Here is a 26,768-nt window from a genome sequence, read left to right as displayed (position 1 = left end):
AGTTTCAGTGAGGGGCAGTTCGACAGAGAGACATCAATCCAAGGGAAGAATACATAGCACAGAGGTAGAGCAACACTAAGAGAGACAACACGATTCCAGAGAGGGTGATGCAGAGGCCATAGAGGTTGACACAAGTGACACAAAAGCTGGAGGGGCTGACACAAGTGACGCAGAAGCTGAAGGGGTTGACACAGACCCTTATAGGCAGCGCTGGGGTTTTTTGTGGGGCAGAGAAAGAGCAGCCCAGGATATCAAGTTTCTGAGCAAGGGAGAGGTTCACTGGGAGGGTGACGTAGCTCCTAGAGGAGGTGACGTAGTTCCAATGCAGAGCTTGGAGCATGTTAATTTTAGGCATGTTCTATGCTAGAGCAATTTATTTCAATTTCTTTTCCACATTAGCAATCACATCAGCATAAAGTAAACTGCAGATAGAACATAAATATAAATCGCAGAGGACAAGCCAAGACACGAGGACACAAGATGTGGCACTAGCCAGGGACAAACCCCACAATATGGGGAAACCCTTGATCAATTCTTCTTTTATGTTCTTCAAAGTTCAGCAAAGAAAGTGAGAGAGATAGTACATTTACAATAGAAGTCAATCACTTTGACTTTTGATATTGTCATGAGATCAGTTGAAGACATTGCTTCAACTGATTCGCTAAGGTGACTCGTTCACCTATCATAGTGCTGCATCTCGTCTATTTGCTACACATTACCGTGTGATGCCTTGCTGTACTGTCACAAGTGTTGAACCTTGATGACTGAGCTGCTCTCATCTTCATGTTGCTCATCATGCTGCATCTTCCATGGTCTTATTCATCATCAAGCTGCCCATGCTCATGATCTCATTCATCATTACGCTGCCCATGCTCATATCATCATGCATCATTATGTTGCCCATGCTCATATCATCATATTGCTTATTATGTTGCCCATGATCTCATACATCATGCTGCCTTCCTTCGGAGACAGATGCTCCCGCTGTTTCGGCAGTTCCTGGTAGTTCCGGCTTTTTCGGCAGTGCTGACAGTTCTGACATTTCCGACATTTTCGACATTTCCGGATTTTTCGACTTTTCTGGCTTTTTCGGTATTTTCGGTGTTTCCGGCAGTTCCAGCTTTTCTGGCTTTTCCGACTTTTCCGGCAGTTCCGGCTTTTCCGGCAGTTCTAGCTTTTTCGACTTTTCCGACTGTTCCAGCTTTTTCGGTAGTTCCGACGTTTCCGGCTTTTCTGGCTTTTCCTTAAGATCTCTCCTCCTACTAAAACCCAAATACAAGGAGAGAGGAAGAGATCCAAGTGTGTGTAGAAATGACTTGAAGGCCTCTTCTATTTATACTAAAACGTAGAGGTTGAAGATACATGACTGTTGGGCTTCTGAGCCTACATAAGTTGCTGGCCGACTTAACAATTTGTCCATAACATAAATAAATTCATAACTTCATAAATACTTATCGGAATTGGATGATCTTTGGATCAATGCTACACCTCTCAATGAGAGGGATCCAATAAAAATATCAGCTGCCATAAATAATATGACCCACATGGAGTTTTGCCCTAGTTGCCAATTTTAACAGTGCAACCATCACTACCTAGCACTGGGAACAACAATTGTCATCTGTGGGGTTTGATCATCCAGTTACTGGTATTGTCAAAATATCTGTGTTTGGAGAGGTACTTCTACCAAGGTTATTCTCTATTGGGTGAGCCATATCTGGCACCCTATTTGTATCCAAGAATCTGCTTAATGATACAAACCCTCTATATGCTGCATCGGTTTTCCCGAATTGGGTTTTTCTGGGGACGATTGTCCAAAAACAACGGTGTCCCTTGTGTGATTTTCTCAGTTTATTTGAGTTCATGATCTATATGAATGTGTAGGCTGCAATAATGTTTTTCATCGATATTTATGTAATTAAATAACTTTTTAATGCAAAGAACAAGTAGGAGATGTCAAACGAGTAATTGCAGTAGGGGTTTCTGATGTGTATATTTATAAATTCTCACATATTTGACGTCTGTTTTTCCAATTTTGACCTACTATTGAAGTATGACCTAAAATATGAATCTATTTAATCCTAGATATTTTTATTTAATTATGAAATATAATTTATTCTCGTATTCTCAATTAACAGTTACATTCTAAGGGTTAATTTCATATTAATAAATAAAAAATTCTAGTCAAAACTAACTGTTATATTTTGACGTTCAAAAATTAATTCTCTTCATCGCTATCCCTATTTAATTTGATGACATGATCTGTTTATCCATCTTGTTCGGATGATGAACCACGCTAGATGGTTCGAAATGTGTCAACAGATAAATTTTGATGTGATTTTCTCCGAAACTTGAAAGATTTCTTGCAATAAAAAGTAGATTGTTGGAATATTGTTTTTGGCCTTTCTACTCTAATGAGCATATGATGTATGGTTTAAAAGCTTATTCCAAGAGCTTTGCAACAGTATATTGCGCTCCCACTAACTCCATATGAATGAGAAGATATGAAATATTTGGTTAGGTTGGCCCAACCAAAAAGTACAGGTTGATTCTATGAAAAGTCCTAAACTGGAATCCCTATTGCAGTAACTGATTATATTTCTCCTATTTGTTAAATTCCTTTAAACAAATTATTTGCAGTTTCCTACGGCAAATATCGAAATACATACACTGCAACCTTCTCTTAATTAAATTATATGTGGAAACAGGAAATTGAGCAAGAAAGAAAATACAACACAATGACACCATTATTTTTGGAAAAAGGTCCTCAGAAAAACCCAATGCGGGAAAACTAGTGCAACAGATCTGAGGGTTTTATTATTATGTAATAATCATTCTGAGTACAATTCCTTGGATGCTGAACTAGCAATCCGATATAGAGAGAAACTGGACAAAACAAATAGTGAGATGCTCTCACCCTGTCACTGGAAGAATTTGAGTCTGATCACGTTGGACTGGAGCCTTTGCGTCCCTCTGCATGGTCTATGTGCAGAATTACGTAAGCCTCACGCAGTCTTTGCATCACCCATGTTGGGAATCACGCTGCTCCTCCTTCAGACCCTCTGCTCTGAAAATTCCGAATTTCTGGCTCCTAGTCTCACACCCTAGCTCCTGGCTTCTGAAACTCTATTTCCTCAGCAAGAATTTAATCTTCCTCTAGGCTCTACGTTGCCACTGCGTCAGCTTTGCGTGGGCCAGCATTCGCCTTTCTCTGGATGTCGTTCTACCCTCTCTGCTACGTACTCTCCGACCCTGAAAACTTCCCTCTTCCGGATACTTTATCTGCCCCTCACTGCAAAAGATCACTTCGATCACTCTTCTAGCAACTGCTGCGCTGCCCTCTCTGAGAAATTCTATTTTCTTGATCTTTCTCGGTGTGTTTTCCAAATGACCCTCAAGCCTCCTTAAATAATCTTCTTGTTGACATTCAACGGCCCATATTAGAAGCTAATCAATGGCTAAGATCATTTCTGCTTGATCCTCGTCTTCTTGTAGAAGTTACACCCACAATTAGACTAATACCCATTAATTATTTTAATTTTCCAAGTTTAGACTTAGGGACCCATTAAAAATAATTAATTATTTTAATAAATCCGTTTTTGGGTGGAATTTCCCAAAATACTTTCTGAGTTCTTTGGAATACATGTGCCTAAGCCTCCCTGCAAAATCTGAGACTTAGAACACATCTGATGCTACCAGAAATCGACAGACTCAACTAGTTTTGGAAGTTGGCTGTAGGTTTTAACCCTGTATAGAAATTACCTGCATACGAATTCTTAAACAAAGAAACTAAACAATGCGAGAGCATAACCCATAAAACACATATGCACAGAGATTTTTCCCTGGATCCCAAAACCGGGACTACCAGCTTGATTTTTCATTATGTTCCTTTCAATGTTACAATACATATTTATACATGCCGAAGCATCCAATACCATGGTCCGAAAATCATCGCGTCCAATACCATGGACCGAAAACCATCGCGTCCAAAAAACATGTGCGAAAATCATGCACAAAACCATAGGTGGGTCCGCCCAACCTAACATATGGTCCAAAACCAAAATTTTCCGGGGCGCTGCCCTGGACCCCATAAAGTGGGGTTACGGGTGCCCTTCAAACCCCCTATTAACTACGTGGAAAGAATATAATACAACCCAACAATCTCCCACTTGTTGTTTTCTTTCCACAGGGGGCCACAGGAGAGCTTAGTCATTTTTTCAGCCCTGAGATTCCCATTGCTTCTCTACACCAAGAGAACTTCTCAGAGCTCACAGATTTTGTCAATGCATCTGCAGTATTCTTCAAAGTGTCCACCTTTACCAGCAACACCTTTCTGTCTTCTATCATATCCCTCACAAAGTGATACTGAACATCAATGTGCTTTGTCTTTGAATGATAAGCAGGGTTCTTTGCCAAGAAAATTGCACTTTGGCTGTCAGTCTATTCTTATAGCTCCCTGTACTAACCCCATACTTGAACACAATCTCTGCAACCAAACTGCTTCCTTGCTTGCATGAGTGGCTGCCATGTATGCTGCCTCTATAGTTGATAGTGCCACTACAGATTGTTTCTTACTCATCCAATTGACTGCACCTCCAAATAGGTTAAACACATACCCACTTGTAGATCTTCTCTGATCCAGATCTCCAGCCTAGTCTGCATCAACAAAGCCATGAATATCCAACACTCTGTCCAATCCTGGTCTTCCTTGGTAGCACAAACCGTAATCACTAGTGCCACGCAAATACCTAAAAACCCGCTTCACTGCTGTCCAGTGCTCCTTCCCAGGTTTTGACATAAACCTGCTCAATACTCCCACTGCATGTGCAATGTCTGGTCTAGTACAGACCATTGCATACATCAGGCTACCCATTGCACTTGCATATGGAACACGGGACATGTCCTCTTCCTCTTCTTGTGTCTTGGGAAACTGTTCAACAAATAACCTCACACCTACAGGAATAGGAACCTTCACCGGTTTATTATCTTGCATATTAAACCTCTAGAGTATTGTCTCGACATAATTCCTCTGGTTTAACTAGAGCTTCCTCTTTGACCGATCTCTTTTAGTTTCCATGCCCAAAATATAGTTTGCAGCACCAAGATCTTTCATGTCGAATTTGGAGGACAATTGGGTCTTCAAATCCTGGATAATTTCTTTGTCATTTCCAACCAGCAACATATCATCCACATACAAGACCAGATAAATAATACGGTCACCAATTAATTTAAAATACACACAATGATCTGCTTTGCTTCTGGTGAAGCCAAGTCCCCGTATAAATGTATCAAATTTCTGATACCACATCCTTGGTGACTGTTTTAACCCATACAGAGACTTCTTTAACTTGCATACCAGTTCTTTCTTACCCTTCACCGCAAAGCCTTCAGGTTGCTTCATGTAGATTTCCTCTTCCAAATCCCCGTGAAGAAATGCTGTCTTCACATCCATCTGTTCTACCTCAAAATCAAAAGCAGCAGCAACAGATAAAAGTAATCTAATAGAAGTTACCTTGGCAACAGGAGAAAAAATATCACCAAAATCAATTCCCGGCACCTGGGAATAACCTTTTGCTACCAACCGAGCTTTGTATTTCTCCACCTTTCCTTCTGCATTTGTCTTCTTCTTGAACACCCATTTGCTGCCAATGGGTTTCCTTCCAGCCGGTAACTCCACCAGATCCCAAGCCTCATTTTTGTGCAAAGATGCCATTTCATCGACCATGGCCTCTTTCCAGAGTTTTCCATCCTCTGAATCCACTGCTTCCTTCACAGTTCTGGGATCATCATCAGTAACAGACAAAGCAAAATTTGAACTGAAAGCAGATGGACTATACCTTTTTGGCTGCCTTCTTTCTCGAACTGATCTTCTCACAGCCGGAGTTTGTGGCTCTTCATCTTCTGATTCCTACTTTGCTGCAGAGTCTGATTCTTCCTCCTTTGGCTCAAACTCTATCTTCTCAGGTTCCTTTGGTTGGACTTCATGTTGAATAACATCTTTTACCTCTCTGAACAACACATCTCGGCTGTACACAACCTTCCGTGTGACTGGGTTTTAAAGCTTATAACCCTTTAAACCATCCTTATATCCAATAAAGATGCACTTTTCAGATTTACTATCCAACTTGGTTCGTTTCTCCTTTGGAACATGTACATATGCATCACATCCAAATACCCTTAGATGTGAAAGAGAGGGTTTCTTACCAGTCTATACTTCTTGTGGAGTCTTATCCTCCAACGCTGATGAAGGTGATCTGTTGATCAGGTAACATGCAGTATCCACCGCCTCTGCCCAGAATTCCTGTCCTAACCCGGCACCACTGAGCATGCTTCTTGCCCTTTCCATCAACGTCTTGTTCATTCTTTCTGCGACTCCATTTTGCTGAGGTGTATATGGAGTAGTCTTCTGCCGTGCTATACCACACTTCTTACAAAATTCTTCAAATTCCTTGCTGTAAAATTCTCCACCATTATCTGTCCTCAGCACCTTTATCTTCTTCTCTGTCTGATTTTCCACCAGAGCCTTAAATTCTTTAAACTTGTCAAAGACTTCAGATTTCTTCTTAAGAAAATATATCCATGTATTCCTTGAGAAGTCATCTATGAATGATACATAGTACACAGACTTACCCAGTGATGGAACCTTAACAGGTCCAAACACATCACTGTGCACAAGCTCTAATATCTGTTTCGTTCTCTTACCACCAGAGGGGAAACTCACCCGATTCTGCTTCCCATATACACAATTTTCACAGAAATCAAAATCCAGAGAGCTATTATTCATACCTTCTATCATACCTTTACCATGAAGTATTCGAAGGCCCTTCTCTCCAATATGTCCAAGCCTTTGATGCCACAACATGGTCTTCTCTCCAGAGACCACTAGATTCTCTACTCCATTTTCAGGAACCATAGAACTATTGCACCCATCAACAACAGTGCTACCTTGCAGCGTGTACAGAGTTCCAATCCGAACTCCCCGCATTAATATCAGTTCTCCTCGAACCATCTTGTAGGTATCTTTCTCGAACACCGTCTTTACACCTGCATCATCCAACTTGCTTACAGAAATCAGATTTCTGGCCAATGCAGGAATATGTAGAACACCCGGAAGTGTTCTAACCCTTCCACCTTGCAACTTCAACTTTACTTTTCTCCGACCAATGATTCTAGCCTTCCTATCATCTCCTAAGAAGACATCACCATCATCGTATTTCTCATACTCGCAGAACCACTCTCTATGGGGAGTGAAGTGAAAGGATGCACCTGAGTCAATCAACCATGCCTCATGATCTACATGTGTACTTGAAGAAGCCAAGTACACATCCCCACCTTCATCTGAGGTGGTTTTCGCCTCTGTAGAAGGAGCATCATCAGATCCCTTTCCTTTATCAGGAGCTTTAGATTTACAATCCCTTCTGAAGTGCCCTTCCTTTCCGCATTTCCAGCACACCACCTTTGTAAATTTTCCTGGAGATTTAGATCTCCCTCTAGATTTAGATCTCCCACTCGATGACTTATTTTTGTTTCTAGTCTGGGACCGTCCTCGTACAGACAAGGCATCACCATTCTGGCTGTCCATATTTTTCCGTCTCATCTCCTCCGTCAGCAAGGCTGAGACTAGAGAACACAACAGACTGATGCACTTATCTTCATCTGAAATTTTAATATCAACAGATAATAACTAACTTACCACAGTATTAAACGCATTCAGATGCTCTGTCACCGAGTCTCCATCTTTCATCCTCAGGTTATACAGCTTTTTCCGCAGGAACAGTTTATTCACCAGAGACTTAGATTGGTACAAAGTCCCTAACTTGACCCACAAAGCCTTTGCCGTAGCTTCCCCTGATACATTCAACAATACTGAATCCGAGACACACAATCGTATTGTGCTCTTTGCCTTCCGATCCAACTTCTTCCATTCTTCATCGGTCACTCCCGATGGTTTAGTACCCGGATCTACCGCGATCCACTGATCTTTATCCACCAATAGATCCTCCATCTTGAGTTTCCACAACTCAAAATTCTGACCATTGAACTTCTCAATCTCTATCTTTCCACTGCTCGCCATCTTCTTTCACCACCAGAATCGATCTCGCAGATCTCCCACTGAACAGGGTCTACCACAGGCCCGAGCGAAACCCCTCAGCAACAAAGGCGTCCCCTTGAAGCCAAAACAACTCTGATACCAAATGTAGGTTTTAACCCTATATAGAAATTACCTGCATACGAATTCTTAAACAAAGAAAATAAACAATGCGAGAGCATAACCCATAAAACACATATGCACAGAGATTTTTCCCTGGATCCCAAAACCGGGACTACTAGCTTGATTTTTCATTATGTTCCTTTCAATGTTACAATACATATTTATACATGCCGAAGCATCCAATACCATGGTCCGAAAACCATCGCGTCCAATACCATGGACCGAAAACCATCGCGTCCAAAAAACATGTGCGAAAATCATGCACAAAACCATAGGTGGGTCCGCCCAACCTAACATATGGTCCAAAACCAAAATTTTCCGGGGCGCTGCCCCGGACCCCATAAAGTGGGGTTACGGGTGCCCTTCAAACCCCCTATTAACTACGTGGAAAGAATATAACACAACCCAACATTGGCCCCATATGTGAAAGTATAAACACTATAAATAAAGGATCAATGAGCACATTTGAAGTGTATCTAAGCAAGAAGATCATGTACAAGTGTGCAAAATAGATCTGAGGTGTGCAAGAGGAGCTGGGGAGTATTCTTGGGGTTTAAAGGTGCACAAGAGGAGTTAAGGAATTTTATTGAAGTGTTAAGAGTGCGTTATGAAGGGTAAGGTCTATGATGCTGTAAAGTGCACTAGTTTGGGATTATATTGTGGGGAATGATACTGTGAAGTTTGCTAGGGCATGAAGGCTAAATTTGGCTAAGGTTTGAAGCTATGTTTGGGGTTATGAAGCAAAGAGAGTCACTAGAGCATGAAATTTTAAGGGTGTGATGATGCTATGAAATGCATGAAGTATGAAGCATGTAGGTGAAGTTAGAAGTACTCAATGTATATAGACGTTAGGTTGGTGTGTATATTGATCTTGCTATTCTGGTGCATAGTGAAGGAGATTGGTGTGTACACAATATCTTGCCGAGTTGGTGTTGAGCTAGGGAGATTGGTGTCTCTTGTAGGTTGGTTCCTATAAGTTTTGTAATAATATGCTTGTGCCCACAAACATTTATAAGGATAAGTTTTTGTGTTTCTTTTTTTGTTGTTTAAACGGGAATGAGATTTTCTAGAGAATTGATAAGTTTGAAAGATTGGTTGCCACTATTACACTAGGTACAACTATTTCATAAATGCCACAAATGGGCTAGTTACAACGTCTCTGGAGACTTGAACCCATACAGTTGGGGAAACCCAAACCAATCGAGCTAGGATCCTTTGAAAAGATTTTGTGCTTTTCTCCTACAAGGGTTTCCACATTAAACTGTGTACTATGATTTGGGTTTACATACATTTAATGTTTTTAAGTTAATGAATGATGGATGAATTCTCATTGAAAATAAAAAAAGCATCATATGCTGATTCAACCCCACTCTCAGTATAAGCATAAGTTCAACAGAAACATTATATGCTCTTTATTAGTTTCATTACTTATTTTGAAATTGTTGACCGTAAAACATAGTACTAGTTTGTATACTTCTATTTGTAAATATTTTTTCCTAGAACATCTTTCAAATGAGTTAATTATTGTTTTGTTTAGTATTTTGGTGTCATAACTCAAAGAATTGCTAGTCATGGTATCCTTTGGTGACTAGGTGAAGCATTATATGTTCTTTTGTTATTTAATTGTAATTTTGGAAGTGTTGCCTGTAAACCATAATAGAGAGTGGGAACAATTTAAGTTGTAAATTATTTCTTCGTAGAACATATTTTGAATGAATTACTTATTCTGCTTTTCATTTTTTCCTTTTGGTGTCATAACTCAAGGTGATTTTGCCATTTGAAGATATTGAAGAGGTATGTAGTAAGTACTAAGAATTATTGATGCGCACTGCTTCGAATACCATTCTTTAAATTTATTTAGTATCTGTTAATGTTTTTCGTCAAATTTACATGTGGTGAAGTGGATATTAATGCTCATCCACATTATTATGTTAACACCTTTGGTTAATTGAACTCGTGCAGATTAAGAAAAGTCAACATGCATTCATTAACCCTTCAATCACTATAATTCTCCGGGTTGGCGCTGGGGGCCAAGGAGTACCTCCATTAGCAAGTACAGATGGTATGTCTGTTGCCAATAGATTAGAAATAATTTAATATGGTTGTAGTAGAATTCTAAAATACAGTTTGAATTTTTATTTTGATTTCCTGGATTTGCTAACTTTCATGTTAACTTTGTTATAGGGTCAATTTATCTCTCTATCTCCACCTACAAGGAAATATCCTAATTGAGTAAATCTAGAATCACTAGCACCTTTAAAATGAGTAGTTGCAAATGGATGAATGAGAAAGTCCAAAATAACTTATTTAAAATCATGTCCAAATTATACTTGCATCAACGAAGGAAAATGGTGTTCATGTGATTTCAAACAATCAGTGCTCTTGTAAACGAATATTATAACTCACTGAAAAGTATGATTATTGTGCTTGTCATCATTCATTCTTTGTACTTACCATGAGTTCACAACAAATAGACCATAATCATGAATTTAAGTCTGTTCACACTAGCAACAGAGCTTAAGGCATGATTAACAAGGTTAGATCAAGTTTCAGCCTGTTTCGAAAACTTATTAGACTGGTACTCATGCTCAAACTCAGAATTACTTTGCTGTCAGAATTAAACCACACATGAGTTTTCCAGCGAATGCCCTTAATGTGTTGCTTCAGCAAGAATGAGGAAGTGCTGTTCGATAATCAGAATTCTTACTTTGAATACAGGATCTAAAACTTTGCCATTAAATCAATCATCATGATATGACTCGCTGTATCTGATGTAGATGGCCATGAATTGATTTCAAATTTTACGATCAGATTTACCAGTAAAACCATTTAACGCAAATAGCCAGTCTTTTAGAATTAGATCAAATCTTTTGAAAAGTTCAGTGAGTGCTGAAAACAATGATAATTGGCTTCAAATCATTATTTAGCCCTGCAGATCCCCAGACCATGAGAGTTGAAACTCTACACATGGTGACATCACATAATGAATCGCCTGAGCAGAAATATAAATCAAGGAGTTTATAAGGTTCCAGTCAAGCGATTTAGGACACATTTTTTGTTATCATTCCATTAACAATGATCTGAATAGCACATAAGTGAAGATTGATCCATGTAACACTTTCCGGAAAATCGATTTACTGTTAATTATGCTCAGATCATAAACAAGATGGGACTAATCTTTGAGAGAAATGCTTGAAAAGAAATTTGACCCTTGAGAAGGAATTTGGCATATGCAATATGTCATATTATTAATGCAGCAGGTTGGTACTCACAAGTGTGCTCAAATTTGAAAAATTCAAAGCCAACGAATGGTCAACATGTTGAAACTTGATGTCCTATGCTGAAACAATTACTTAAAAAACATGAAACTCCTTCAAGCTGCAATATCAGTTAAGCAATTGTAGATAGAACATGCTGTTGAAATATGTAACTAGATTCGGTCTTCATAATGACATATTTAATCATGATTTTATGTATTTGTTGTAAACAGAAAAGTAAATTTATTATTGTCATTCTTGAGGTATGGGTTTAATGCTCAAGGAAAATTTATTTTTATAGGTCAAGCACCCATTGAGTGCTTCTAGGGCTTGTCATTGAGTCTACAAGTCAATTGAGTCATTGTCATGTATGGAAGACCTTTGGCCATGTTACTGTTGGACACCTAATTCGCTAAGGGTTAAGGTGTGGAAGTTGGATAGTCAGAGGGAGTCCATGAGACCTTGGAAGATGAATCCAAGAGTCACTCCAATGTATTATAAATGTATATCATGTGAATAATATATGCATTCAAGGCTAATCCTTCATATTTTCTGTCTTCGCCATGGTTGTGTCTAACATGGTGTTAGAGCCATGATGTGTGTCCTTTGTAAACCAATGCTCTCTTCCTCGTGGATTTTATGCCATTCTGAGCGTTTGTTAAAACAGAGGTTGTTACCTCTGTCAGTTTTTCCATTCCTTTGTTGTGAGAAGACCTGTCCCTGCGACTGGAAAGAGGAATATTGTCAGACCTGTCCCTCTCTACCAATGCAATGCTCTAACTCTCTCTATTAGTTTCATGCTCTCGCTCAGACCTATTTCTGCAAACAAATGGAAGTTGTGCGCTGTTTCTCCATTCCTCATTCAAACATTACCTGTACATTTTAGCTGTGCGTTCCAAGTCCATGCTCCTTGTGTATATTATGTGATTTTATTTGAAGTTCTGAGAAATGCATTGAAGCAGTTTCTGTGAGAGTAAAAAATATTTGGTTGTGTTACTCGAATATATTAATCAATGGTTTTGTTATTTAACTATGTTGGAATGGTGCTCTTGGCGAGGAAGGGAGTGTCGTTGGAATGGAGCTCTCGGCGAGAAAAGTTGTCATATTGATTGCTGTTGCGTTAAATTTGCTTTGCGTGGCTTAAAACTGTGTGGAAAGAGTTTATAAAAGTGCTATATTATCGTTCATATTCTTTGTTGACCGTAACGCTCTTCCCATCAAAGACTTTGGCCTCTCTTCTTCCCAGAATGAAAAGTGTTTCTTGAAACACGAAGAGCTTTTCCTTGTAGACATTTGGAATCTGTGGTTACTCATTCACGAGCAGTTGTTGTTTGAGTACCATAGCCCACAACATCTATTTCACAATGCTTTGATCTGCCTGTGGGAATTGAGTGCCTCCTTGAATCATAATCCCTAATGTGTTCCGCATCCCTTTTGTCACTAGACCATTTTGATGTTTCTGGAGAAGAACGTTGATTTCTGGAAGATTGTAACGTACCCATTGTATGTCGAGAAATTCCTATCTGGTGAGATGGAGATTTCAGCGTCTTCGGTCTTGTTTCAGACCTGATGTTAGGCGACCTGTTGTGTCTTCTAAATCCTGATGCCCCATCTATCCCACTGAAGTTCTTCCTCTTGGAGAGGACCACATTCGTGGAGAGCGTGTTCTTGATCTTGAAGAAGACTTCGAAGGTGAGCAAGATTTGTAAGATTCTTGTAGCTTGAGATATTGTCCAGAGATTGTCTTCTAAAGATTTTGTGATCTCGATTGGTTCCCTGCAAAAAGGGGACAAATTTATCTATCACTGTGGATTGTAATTTTGGCATTATTTAGGAGTTCAGTGGCAATTGTTTGAAGGCTGAGTTCCCTTCTTCATTGAAGCCAAGACTATCCTTTGTGGATCGAATTGGTGTATTTTCTTGGAGGTTGTTCATATCAGAGATTGTTATTGAACTAGATTGAAGTTGTTGTTGCCAGGACAAGTTCTCTTGGATTCAAGATTGGTACTGGAACATATCTTTCTGAGGCCTGAATTGACTTGTTGCCTTGTTGGAAGTTAATTTCTCAGGTGAATTGGAGCAAATTCAGTTTTGCAGGAGTCTATTTCCTTGAGCAAATTCATCTCTTGAGATGATCCCTTCCTTCTCTTCACCAACCAATCAGCTTGAATGACTGTAATAGGAGCGATGTTATAACAACAGAGACAACCTCCTTTTCCTTCGCATGTGTGACTGTAATAGGCTTTAGAACAACCTTATTACCTTCGCTTTTCTTCCTTACTTCTTCGCTTGAGTGGGAGGTACTTTAGGTCTATGCTCTTAGCCCAAATGATGAAGTTTATGTGACTATGGTAGAGGGTTGCTATAACAGCAGAGAGACCCTCTCCTTCTTTGCACGTGTGACTGTTTTCTACCCTAGAAAACAATCCTCTCGACTTCGGTTATGTACCCTTCTCCTTCGCTGCCCTTGGAATCCCTTTTCTTTGTATATAGAGGATTGTCCCCTCCTTTTAGGCCGACTAGAAGGCCGAAATGTTAACTGTTTGTAGGCCGACTTATTGTGTAGACCTCAGATGGTTTCTATGGTTGTTTTGCATGCTTGAAGGAGCTTCTTTGATGGTGCTAGTGTTGCGGGGGAGCACCCCCCCGATCCCGCTCCCAATCCGTGCTCTGGGCGGGAGCGACTCGGGAGCGCGCTCCCGAAATTGCTCCCGAAAAGGGAGTGGTTTCGGCAGCGCGCTCCCTAAAAAAATTTTCACCCTGCCTTTTCGGGAGCGTTTTGCCTTTTTTGCAATTTCTTTTTGTGGTAATGTTCGAAATGCAATTTTTTTTGAAAGAAACAAATAAATTTTGAGTGGGGCAGCTTAATGATCAAGTCTATGGCCCTAGTATTGATATGTTATTCATGGTAATGTTAAATTCTCCTTAATAAAAGTGACATTCTCCTTAATCTTCATTTTCATCTTTTTACTTAAATTTTTAACATTACCATGAAATGACTCAGGATGTTTGAGAGTGGTTCTGGCCTCATTGGATTGCATATGGAGAAAGTAGAATTTTAGATTTCATTCAAAATCCAGCAGATTTATCAGTTGTTGAGGATTTTAGGATTGGGGGATTGCAATGTTTCCATTGAATTTTGTCATGTATTAGGGTATGGAACTCGTATTTAATCAAGAGCACCAATCCCTCTATGTACCTTGATGTTAGTGACATTGGTGGTTGAACTCCTCTATCATGACCCTCCTAAAAATGTACGCATCACTCAAACAAAATCTTGACTTGACATGCTATGCTTTTTCTATCTTACGTTAATGCTTAAAGGGTGATATTAATGACAAAGATCCCTATACAGATATAGAGGTAATGACAAAGATACCTTTGGATATTAATGCTTAGAGGGTGATATTAATGACAAAGATCCTGATTTTCGAACAAGACTAAAAAATTAGACATTTCTCGTGGTGGCAAGAGGCCCAAGCATAAGAAATAGATAATAGATTTACTTCTCTTTTCTAGTTTCTAGTAGTTTTTATAACTATTGACTCTTTCATATTTATTATGATATTTTTTAAACAATATATGACAATTTAAGTTTGAAGTTGGCAATTATAACTCATTAGTAATGAATTATGAATATGATGCTTCATGAAAGTTGAAAGTTGTTTCATTTCATTTCATTTTATAACATTTCATTTCATGTTAGATATTATTTGTTGTAATGGTTACACTTAGCTTACAAGTACAACTTTGGTGATCAATGATGATAAATGTTATATATTGAATTTTGAAAGCTTGAAACTTTAAGATTGATGAATCATGAGACTCAATATGTTGTATGTTACTATGTTACTAACTTGTGGACGTGGTTGTTGAAGATTATAACTTCTAGATGATTGTTGTTATATGGTTCAATCTATGTTTTTGATATCTAATTCATTATTCTACATGTTTTTGTTGACATATATATATATATATATATATATATATTTCAAAATATAAAAAATATATATATTATATAAAAAATGCTCCGGGATTCGCTCCCAAACCGGGAGCTTCTGAAAATGTCGCTCCCGCTCCCGTTTTTGCTCCCGCTCCCCGCCTTCGCTCCCGCTCCCAAGTAACACTGGATGGTGCCTTTGCATAGGAGGAGACTTGACTTTGCTTGGAGGTATTCTCTTGACTTTAATACATAATCATACATGGTGTAACACAACCTTTAAGGTCTTCAACCTTTTTCTTTTGACTATTTGACTTACCTATACCACTTTAACAAGTGCTAGACCTATTTCAATGAGCAAGAAACTCATTGACATATATTATAAAAATAATATTTCTTTTCTTGAATAAGTACAAACATCAAAAATACATTTATGAAGACCGAACTTGGTTACATTTCCTTCAACATTGATGTGGGCTCCTGTAGCAAGGAATTGATTCGAGAGGTGGACTCCTCAAGGATCCTGCCCATTTGTAGTCCTTTCGAACTACAACTCTAAATCACCCCATCTCCCTCCTGGAGGTGCCTAATAGCCCCTACGATTATAAAATGATGTGCAAATAACATGTTCTTGGTGACAAGCCCACCAAGTAGCTCATAAAGTGATGAAGAAACCATCCATAAGTGAATTGAAATGATGAAACTATGGTGTAGAAGGGTCGTTGGAAGGCCGAGTTCAGTCTCAAAATGCCACAATGAAGGAGAGGGCTCTATGAATGATGGACAAGGAGTTGGTCCCTTAATCTCTCTGCAAATAATCATGCGGTGCTCTAAAGTGGCTCTGAGGCACAAGTAATGGTCTTATGGTTCTCCTGATGAAAATAAGCTTGTAGACCGTTCCAAATGAGGGCACGAAAGATGGTGCTTTCCCTCCCATGTCTCAAGGATGAGACAAACCCCCTTTGGGCCTCGGATCGGCTACCAAACCTTGTATATACTGCTAAGATAACTGGGAACACTGCTAGTCCAAGTGCATCATCTCGCACATAATGTGCTGCAATGAACGGTCTACAGACTTATTTTCATCAGGAGACCCATAAGACCATTACTTGTGCCTTAGAGCCACTTTAGAGCACCGCATGATTATTTGCAGCGAAATTAAGGGACCAACCCTTTGTCCATCATTCATAGAGCCCTCTCCTTCATTTTGGCATTTTGAGACTCAACTCGGCCTTCCAACGACCCTTCTACACCATAGTTTCATCATTCCAATTCACTTATGGATGGTTTCTTCATCACTTTATGAGTTACCTGGTGGACTTGTCACCAAGAACATGTTATTTGCACATCATTTTATAATTGTAGGGGCTATTAGGCTAATTTGTAGTAGCAGGTGCAAGAGGCTCCACCACTCTTCCCTTTACATAGTCCATTGTATCATGTTCTTCCAAGGTCATCTTGCATGCATGATAGTCATATTTGTCCTTGAGCTTATCCTCAAATTTGAAGTAGGATATAGAAGCCATTGAAGCTAGACCACGATTCTTGTCTAACAACTTTCGTCAGTGATTTCTTTTCTCTCCCTTGCTTGGGCTTTGTCTTCCCATGGGCTCTGATACCATGTTAATTTTAGTTAACAATGCTATGTTATATGCTTAGCAAAATTTACTTCAATGTTCCTTAGCAACCTAATAATAATTTCCAATTTTCAATAGCAATCACAATAATCACATTGATAGTAAAAGCAAATAGAACATGAAACAAAATGCAGAAGACAAGCTAAGACAAAAGCACAACATATTTGGTGGATGCTAGGGAAAAATCCCAATGTGGGGAAAACCCTTTGATCAAATTTTCTTAGTACTATATCAAATGTTTAATAGAGAGAGAGTACAAAAGTCAAATTGACTTTCCCAATTCAAAGTCAAAATAACCCTGTAAATTTTTGCAGTCAACTAAAGTCAAACTTCAGCCCTAACCAGAAAAGTCAACATTGGTCAAAGCAACAATAGAATTTCCTCAAAACAGCTTGGTCTTCCCTAGTCAAACTCGGCCTGATCAGGAGGTCAAAGTCAGCCCAAAACAATGACAAAGTCAACAATCAAACTTGGTCAAACTGTTGTCTGAAATCTGTGGTCAACCAGCAATTTTGGTCTGCGGGCAAAGTGCCCAGAATGCCTTGACGTATGTGTCAAAAGATGCGGTTTGCTGAAGCTTGAGACAGAAATAACCCCAAAAAATCGAAGTCAAATGATGCCTTGAAGGTCACGGTCAATGTTGGTCAAACAACTTTGTGATTTTTGGCCCCTGCAATTTTGTCCTATAATTTCGTCCTCCTTGTGCCACACGTGGGAGAGAGAGAATGTCCATTGATGTACGAACCAATGAGGGAAGGAGAGAGAATGTGTGAGAGATGAAGATGCCAAATGAGGTGGGAGGACACTTGTATTTATACCAGTGATGATAATATCGGCGAGATATCGCCGAATATCAGAAATATTGCAATATTTTCGGCAAGCCGAAATATTGCTGAGAAAATATCGTGATATTTTGGCTCCTGAAAATATTGCGATATTTCTGAGATATCGTCGATATCTCGGCAAAATATCGCCCGACAATACAAAATATCGCCGAGAAGGCTAGGCCGCAGCTAGAAAAAGGGAAATTTGTCTTTTTTTCTTCATTTTTGTTTCTGAGTGTTGGAGAAGGAAGGGGAAGAGTTTTGTGGTGGTTGTCAAGGAGGGATTGAGGATCAAACAACGATTATCACCACCAACTAAGATTTTTTTGTGGATCAAAGATTGAAGAATAGTGAGACAAACTTCATTTCTTCCATTAACAGGTATGTTCTTAAAAACCCCTATGTTAATGATTTTTTCATAGATTTAGGGTTATGCTTGCTTGCCTCTTTGCCTACCAACATTTTGTTTCTTTGTTTTTTTTCCATTTGCTATGATTTTCATGCCCATGAGCCAATGCAAGGGTTTTCTCCATATTTGGACAACAAGTTTCATTTTTTTTTTCAACTTTCTTATGCACCCTCTTATTACCATTTTTCATTCACATTTCAAAATGCAAATAATGTAGTAATTTTTTTTAAATGAGGTGGTTATTACTTATTATTTTTTGTGTTGGGGGGTTTAATGCCAATTTTTTGTTTTTTTGTGCCCTAGGTTTGAATTAGTTCACTACAAATGTCAAATATGTCAAAAGCCTTAGACCCATTTTGGGAGTATGGGGAGCCTGTTGGTGGGGCAAATCAGGCATATATATCGTGAAAATTGGGTGGGACCAAGATGTCACGATGGGTTACGCGATTGAAATACCATCTGGCTAGATTCCCTGTACATGATGCAGATGTAATGCCTTGTATGGTTTCTAGTGCAGAGGTTATACAAAAAGCTCTTGAAGCAATTGCTGAACAAGACAGAAAGATAGCTGCTAGGGAGAGGGCACTGGTCTTAGATAGATAGCTGCTAGTTTTATTTGTTTTGCTACATATAAGTTTATAACTCATGATGATGAGATACTTTTATATATGTGATGTTATTTTGTTTGAGTCCTTGATTGGACAATTATCAAGGATCAACAGGATTTGGTATCGTTTTTGAAGTTTGATGTATCATTTCTATTTGTCATCATATATATCAATGCTTTCCTCATATTTATGTGCCAATGTGTTTAGTTCATGTTGTTATTGCTTTATATGTTTAAAAATCTGAAAAAAAAAATGAATATATTATGCATTTTTTATGCTTGCCGATATTTGTCGATATTTTGCCGATATTTTTGCCGATATTGCCGATAAGATGTTTTCTGGACCCTCGCTGATATTTTTGCCGATATCAATATTATCAACATTGATTTATACAAGTCATGAGGGTGAAGAGTCATGTCTATTGGGCTTCATGAGCCTACATGATGATGTGGCCGACGTGAACAAATTGTACATGAGTGGGCATAAATTCAAAATCATACTTCTGCATGTCCAAATGAGATGATCTTTATATCAATCTTGGTCCTCTCAAAAAGAGGAATCTAATGCAATCATCATTTCCATCAAGAGAGTTATCCCAAGGTGGAATTTGGCCCTAGTTGCCAATTTTAACATATTCTCATCTTGAAATGTGCCAGTGAGTGTTGAGAATAATCCTTCATCCTTTGTAGATGTCTTGGTCACTTGCTTCTTAGAAGAAAATAGGAGATCCCATACTTCTTTGATGCCCTTCTTGATATGACTTGCGACCTTCATACACTTCTTTAGGAACTTCTTTAGTGTAGTAGAGATCTTCATTATGCCCTTAGCCAACCTTACCTTTGATACCATGTTGACAAATCTATAGGGCAATAATTAGAATGATTTCTCTTTTCTTGATAACTGCTTGTGATCTCTTTTTACTCTTCTTTACTTATTAGTTTCTTTATTTATTATTATGTTTGTATATCATCAAACAACTACCAAAACTAGAAGAACAATAGTACACAAGAACACGGAATGTAGGTTGCAAGCTAGAGCCAAAACCTCTCCAGTTGAGAAGAAAAGCCGCAAATCTCTTCTCTTCTCATAGATTCTTCAATTGACGAATTCCAAGACCTCTAGACCAAGACCAATACCCTCCAAGACCAAGTCCAACCTTCCTGGATGATGTGCTTCCTTTGTCCAAGTCAAACCCAGTCAAATCTCTTCCAGCAGCACAACTTCAACCCCCAACTTTAGAATTTCAGCCTCTACTGCAGGTCTGAAATTTTGGCCCCCTCCCCCCCAACAATAGTTGCAGCCACACATGTCAGCTTATTCTTGCTTCCCAAGGCTTCTTCAGACCTTCGCTTGGCTTTCTCCTTCTTCTGGTACTTGAGGATGACCTAATGTGACCTTCACTGACCTTCTTTTTCTTCTTCCTTCAAGATCGAACCTGTAGAAGAAAAACCCTAGTCCAACAATAGAAACTGTTGAAGGAAATGTAACTAGGTTCGGTCTTTATAAACGTACTTTTGATATTTGTATTTATTCAAGAAAAGAAATAGTATTTTTATAATATATGTCAATGAGTTTCTTGCTCATTGAAATAGGTCTAGCACATGTTAAGTGCTATAGGTGAGTCAAATAGTCAAAAGGAAATGTTGAAGGCCTTAAGGGAATGTTACACCATGTATGATTATTTGTTAGGGTCAAGAGAATACCTCCAAGCAAACTCAAGTCTCCTCCTATGCAAGGCACCATCAAAGAATCTCCTTCAAGCATGTTACACCACCAAAGAAACCATCCGAAGTTTGCATAACAAGTCGGCCTACAAACAGTTAACATGTCGGCCTTCTAGTTGGCCTAAAAGGAGGGACAATCCTCTATAAATAGAGGCTATCCACTCCATTACAACGCCAATCAAGTGCTCTGAAATCCGAGAAGAGAAGAGGCTAAGAAAAGGTCAAAGAAGAGGTCTTTTAGGGCAGCGAAGGAAGAGAGAAAGAAGCCGAGGTGGAAGGGACTGTCTTTCTAGGGTTAACACAGCCACACGTGCGAGAAAGGAAGGGTCTGCCTGTAGTCATAACAGTAGAAACCCACATTGACATATCTCTCTATTTTGAGCTAGTAAACAAGGCCTATAAGGCCTTCCAATCAAGCGAAGAGGAAGGGCACTCAAGCGAAGAAGGAAAGAGGCCACAACAACAAGTAAACCACCACACGTGCGAGAAAGGAAGGGTCTGCCTGTAGTCATAACAGTAGAAACCCACATTGACATATCTCTCTATTTTGAGCTAGTAAACAAGGCCTATAAGGCCTCCCAATCAAGCGAAGAGGAAGGGCACTCAAGCGAAGAAGGAAAGAGGCCACAACAACAAGTAAACCACCACACGTGCGAGAATTTAGGGTTGCAGGACAATCATATCAAGTCTGCACCTACACCTTGAAGGAGGAGCTCATTTGGTCAAGAAGAAGGAAGGGATCATTACAAGAAAAGGGACTCATTAAAAGATGTCTCTTCTAGAGCAAGTGCAACAAGATCTATGAACAGTTGAAAGAAGGAAGACGAAGTGTTGGAAGGAGAAGGAGAAAGTGTTGAGGAAACAAAGTGTTGAAAGGACTTGACTTGTGCTTGAAGGATACTCAAATCAGGGTTCTAGGGTTTGGCATTGATCAATAAGAAGCTTCAATAAGGGAAACTTACTAAAGGGTTTTCCTCTCAAGAGAAGAGAGGTTTTGGCCGTGGCAGAGAGCCAACATCTTGTGTTCTTGTTCTTATGTTTTGGTAGCAGTTTGATGAAGTACACACGCATTAATAATAAGAAGAAGAAGCTTAAGCTAACAAGAAAAAGTAAAAGGACTCCACAAATTGTTATCAAGTAATGAAGAATCACACTACACTTATTTGCCCTAGATTCTTCAACATGATATTGGAGCTAAGGTGATACATCAAGGAAAGGGCAACTCAAGAACACTCATCAAGGAAAGTCATCTACAAGGTTGAAGCATCAAGCCAAATCTACTCAAGGAAAAGAAGGCCTATCACCTATCATTCACCAAGGAAGACTACATAGCAAGAAGAAGAGCCTTACATAAAGGCACCTACAAAGAAGAACAAATTGAAGCAAGACCTACATCAAGCTACAAGTCATCAAACAAATCTCATCATCAAGCAAGTCCACTTGGAGAAGGCAACTTGAAGAACATCAAGATCCTAGGAAGGAAACCCATCAACTCTTCAAGGAGAAAGCAAATCCACTACATCTCAAAATCTATCAAGTATATGTCCCCTTCTGAATATACATCAATGTCCTTTTGCAAGGAAAGCAACAAATTGGTAGGTACAAATAACTTTCTTGCATGGAAGAAGAGGATTGATTTACTTCTCAAGGAGAATGAACTTCTAGAACATGTTAAAGGGAAAACATCTCTATCCTTGTTAAGGAACAAACACAAGCCTTAGCTAAGTACAATAAGGATGAGACAAGAGCTCAAAGGATTCTAATAGAATCAATCAAAGACTCATTCTTTATGTCTCCAAATTTGAAACATCAAAAGAAATTTATGATAAGCTAGTAGAGCTATTCTCGGTATCCACAATCGGAGAAGTAATATCTCTAAGGAATGAATTGTACAAGATGAAGATAATAAAGGAAGGAATAGCTCCCTACTTCATGAAAATCTCTTAAATGAGAGATCAACTTCAAGAGCTTGGGGAAGTCATGTTTGATAGAGACATGACAACTGTGGTACTCAATGCTCTACCTGAGGATTGGGGCAACTTCACATCAAGCATATATGCCAAGAAGGAAGCAACCACACTCAGTGAAATGTGGTCTTTATGCAGGACAGAGGAAACTAGACTTAAAGCAAAGGAAGATGTGGGATCAAAGGAGCAAGCATTTGCTACCATGGCCAAGAGAAAGGGAAAATTTGGCAAATTTGGTCCACGAAGAACAAACAACAAAGACATGTCCAAAATCCAATGTTTTGGATGCCAAGAATATAGACACTACAAAAGAAATTGTCCTAAGTTTAAGAAGGACAAAAACAACAAAAGAAAGAGGGAAGAAGTTCACATGACTCAAGAGATGAAAGAAGAAGAAAAGAAGCAAAAGAAGGAAGATACTTCGGATCTCTACTATGACTAGGTCAAACTCTTTACTTCAAGTCTTCTTTCAAAATTTTGAGTAGGATAGGAGCATGTGGGAATAAAATAAAATTGCATGGCTAGAAACATCTTCTAGAATCTAGAAGCATCAAGTACATAGAGTTCTAGATACTCATGAAGATGTAACATTTATAATGAGAATAAAAATGCCTGGGTAGAAATATCTTCTAGAGTATAGGAACATGGTAGATATAGCTCAAGATATTCATGTAGAAAGAGCATACCTAGAATAGGACCTCATCCAATATGAAAGAAGATTGATCATGATTAAGAATCTTAGAAGACCTCCATCCTCAAAAGAAAAGAAACATTTGCAAGGCAAGTGTCTTTAAGATCCAATGATGGAATCTTCAAAAGAAGGTTCATGAACCAAAGCAGATGTCTCATTGGGAATCTCATTCATGGGATTCAAGAAAAGGATGATATGTAGGCAAGCTAAGATGAAGCAAGAAGGGCCACACCAAGGACAACCAAATGAAGCTAAGATGGTCAAAGGAGAATCAAGACGAGGTATGTATGCATCAAAGTTTAGTCATGTTATCTTTCGTGTATTATTGAGTCATGGGAATAGTTCTATAAACATGATCAAGTATGAAAGAATCTCTTTCACTAAGGACATGCTCGAAGGCATGTACTACATTGCAATGAAGGTCAACAAAAGAATATGCTCACATAAGTAGTATAAGATTGCTGACTAAGAAGCAAGAAGAAATGTTGACTAGTCCAGGAAGCAAGCAATGAAGAAATGATGTCACAAGAAGCATAAGATGGTTGACCCATCTATCTAAGAAGCAAATGAAGAAAGAGATCAAGCATGTGAAGAACACCATGATCACCGAGAATCACTATCTGACAAGATAATTTGAAGATATCTCCCGAAAGAAGGCAGGGCAACTCTAACAAAGAAAGGAAGGACCCTTGACACCTATGAAGGCCTTGGAGATATAAAATATGCAAATAACTGATTCTACTGCAAAGATGTCATGATGAAGAAGCCATCCAGCAAAAGAAAAAGCAATGTTGAAAGCAATATCAAGATGAAGTCATGATGGGCTACTAGGTCGAAGCATGTAAACAAGTAAGTACAACGAAGCATCCATGAGAAGAGTATTCCGAAGCATGGACAGATGACAAAGGAGTAGCCAGATGACAAGAAAAACCTAATGTATGACAAGAAAGAAACTTTCCACAAAGGAAGCAATGACATGACAAACCAGGAAGGAAAGTGATCGATGGATGGTGCCCTACCGAGAAGAAGTTCGAACAAAGACTTCGTGACATCAAAGAAAGGAAGGAGATCAAGCAGTTAAAGAACCCACGAAGAAGAAGTTGCTGATGAATTAAAGAGTCCCTAGTTAAGAGGGAGCTTTGACAAGCCCCTGACCAAAAGGGAGTTTTGGATCACCTCTGATTACAAAGTGACATTTGTGTTTTTCCATCTCATGGGTCATGCACTAGGTCAGGACTAACAGTCGTAAGTCTAGATGAAGGCCATGAATGGAAATGTAGACAAAAGATAGACACAACATTCTTGTCTTCACTTGGGAAGAAAGAATGGGATTAGGTAATCATCTGGCATCTGATACTCTTTGAGGATTTGTAGGACATCCAAGACAAGAGTAGGCAAGAGGACTGATATTCTTTGAGGGCTGGGAACCCAAGATAAGAATAGTCCTAGAAGGTCATACTTAGTAAACACCTGGGCGGGTATGTACCTTGAGAGACAATGATGAAGGTGTCTATAAATCATTGGTCTTGCCAACATTGTAGCTCATGATCTCATGAAGAGATGGAGCTGTTAGTCAAGGCCTTGCACTATGACAATGTTGATTGATATGATGCTATAACATATGGATTGCAAATCTGGTTTCTCTTATGTGAATTCTTCAAGATTGAAACATAGCCAAACACCTTGTAATGTCGTATGAATACCTCCCTAGTTAAGAGGGAGTGTTGAAGGAAATGTAACTAGGTTCGGTCTTCATAAATGTACTTTTGATATTTGTATTTACTCAAGAAAAGAAATATTATTTTTTATAATTTATGTCAATGAGTTGCTTGCTCATTGAAATAGGTCTAGCACATGTTAAGTGCTATAGGTGAACAAATTGTTAAAAGGAAATGTTGAAGGCCTTAAGGGCATGTTACACCATGTATGATATATATTAGGGTCAAGAGAATACCTCCAAACAAAGTCAAGTCTCCTCCTATGCAAGGCACCATCAAAGAAGCTCCTTCAAGCATGTTACACCACCAAAGAAACCATTCAAAGTTTGCATCACAAGTCGGCCTACAAAGAGTTAACATGTCGACCTTCTAGCCGGCCTAAAAGGAGGGACAATCCTCTATAAATAGAGGATGTCCACTCCATTACAACGCCAATCAAGTGCTTTGAAATCCGAGAAGAAAAGAGGCTAAGAACAGGTCGAAGAAGATGTCTTCTAGGGCAACGAAGGAAGAGAGAATGAAGACGAGGTGGAAGGGACTGTCTTTCTAGGGTTAACACAGCCACACGTGCGAGAAAGGAAGGGTCTGCTTGCAGTCATAACAACAGAAACCCACATTGACATATCTCTCTATTTTGAGCTAGTAAACAAGGCCTATAAGGCCTCCCAATCAAGCGAAGAGGAAGGGCACTCAAGAGAAGAAGGAAAGAGGCCACAACAACAAGTAAACCACCACACGTGCGAGAATTTAGGGTTGTAGGACAATCATATCAAGTCTGCACCTACACCTTGAAGGGGGAGCTCATTTGGTCAAGAAGAAGGAAGGGATCATCACAAGAAAAGGGACTCACCAAAAGGTGTCTCTTCTAGAGAAAGTGAAACAAGATCTATCAACAGTTGAAAGAAGGAAGACGAAGTGCTGGAAGGAGAAGGAGAAAGTGCCGAGGAAACAAAGTGTTGAAAGGAATGGACTTGTGCTTGGAGGATATCCAAATCAAGGTTCTAGGGTTTGGCATTGATTAATAGGAAGCTTCAATAAGAGAAACTTACTAAAGGGTTTTCCTCTCAAGAGAAGAGAGGTTTTGGCCCTGGCAGAGAGCCAACATCTTGTGTTCTTGTTCTTATGTTATGGTAGCAGTTTGATGAAGTACACACACATGCATTAATAATAATAAGAAGAAGATTAAGCCAACATGAAAAAGTAAAATGACTCCACAAATTGTTATCAAGTAACGAAGAATCACACTACACTTATTTTTCCTAGATTTTTCAACAGAAACCCTAGCCTTCCTTTGCACGTGTGAGAGAGAAATAGCCCAGAAACAAGTCTTCTTCGTCCTCTTCCTTCTTTGTTTCCTTCTTTCTCTTCTTCTTCACTTGGATGAGTGAGTGATGAATACCAAGGAGGTTGAGTTCCCTCCTTTATATAGGCTTCTAAAGGTGGACGTGGCTAGGTCAACTTGGACTTGAAGGGTATTTTGACACTTTTAAAGACAAAAATAATTTTCTTTACAAGTTATAATGTGCCCGATGGGGTCTTCGACTTATGACAATGATTTTTTGAGTTCTTGCCCTAGGAAAAATCCTAGAAGCATTCAATGGGTGCTTTTTCCTCTTAAAGAAAAGACCTTGAGCGTGAAACCCATGCTCCAAAAATAATAATAATAATTTATCTTTCATTTTAAAATACACAAGAATCAAAAGTACATTTCATATTTATGAAGATCAAACCTAGTTACACATTTTTCAACACATGTAATATAGATTTTGTGCAAAATTGTAGCA

The 26,768-nt window shown here is 39.0% G+C and overlaps 1 protein-coding gene across 2 annotated transcripts in view; it reads left to right on the top strand.

Moving 5' to 3' along the window:
- LOC149225031 (C2 domain-containing protein / GRAM domain-containing protein) overlaps nucleotides 1–26,768 on the top strand; it is a 340,976-nt gene that overhangs the window by 187,971 nt on the left and 126,237 nt on the right. For both annotated transcript variants that reach the window (XM_089386432.1, XM_089386431.1), the window contains exons 9-10: nucleotides 9,974–10,003; nucleotides 10,172–10,271. In XM_089386432.1, the coding sequence (XP_089242558.1) occupies nucleotides 9,974–10,003; nucleotides 10,172–10,271 (130 nt within the window). The remainder of the gene's footprint in view (nucleotides 1–9,973; nucleotides 10,004–10,171; nucleotides 10,272–26,768) is intronic.

The sequence above is a fragment of the Pinus tabuliformis genome, chromosome Q (assembly GCF_031772625.1).
Source record: "Pinus tabuliformis cultivar Carrire ecotype Pingquan chromosome Q, CPIR1, whole genome shotgun sequence".
Taxonomy (NCBI): Eukaryota; Viridiplantae; Streptophyta; class Pinopsida; order Pinales; family Pinaceae; genus Pinus; species Pinus tabuliformis.
Note: the sequence above shows the minus strand (reverse complement) of the source record. Positions and strands in the feature narration are given on the sequence as shown.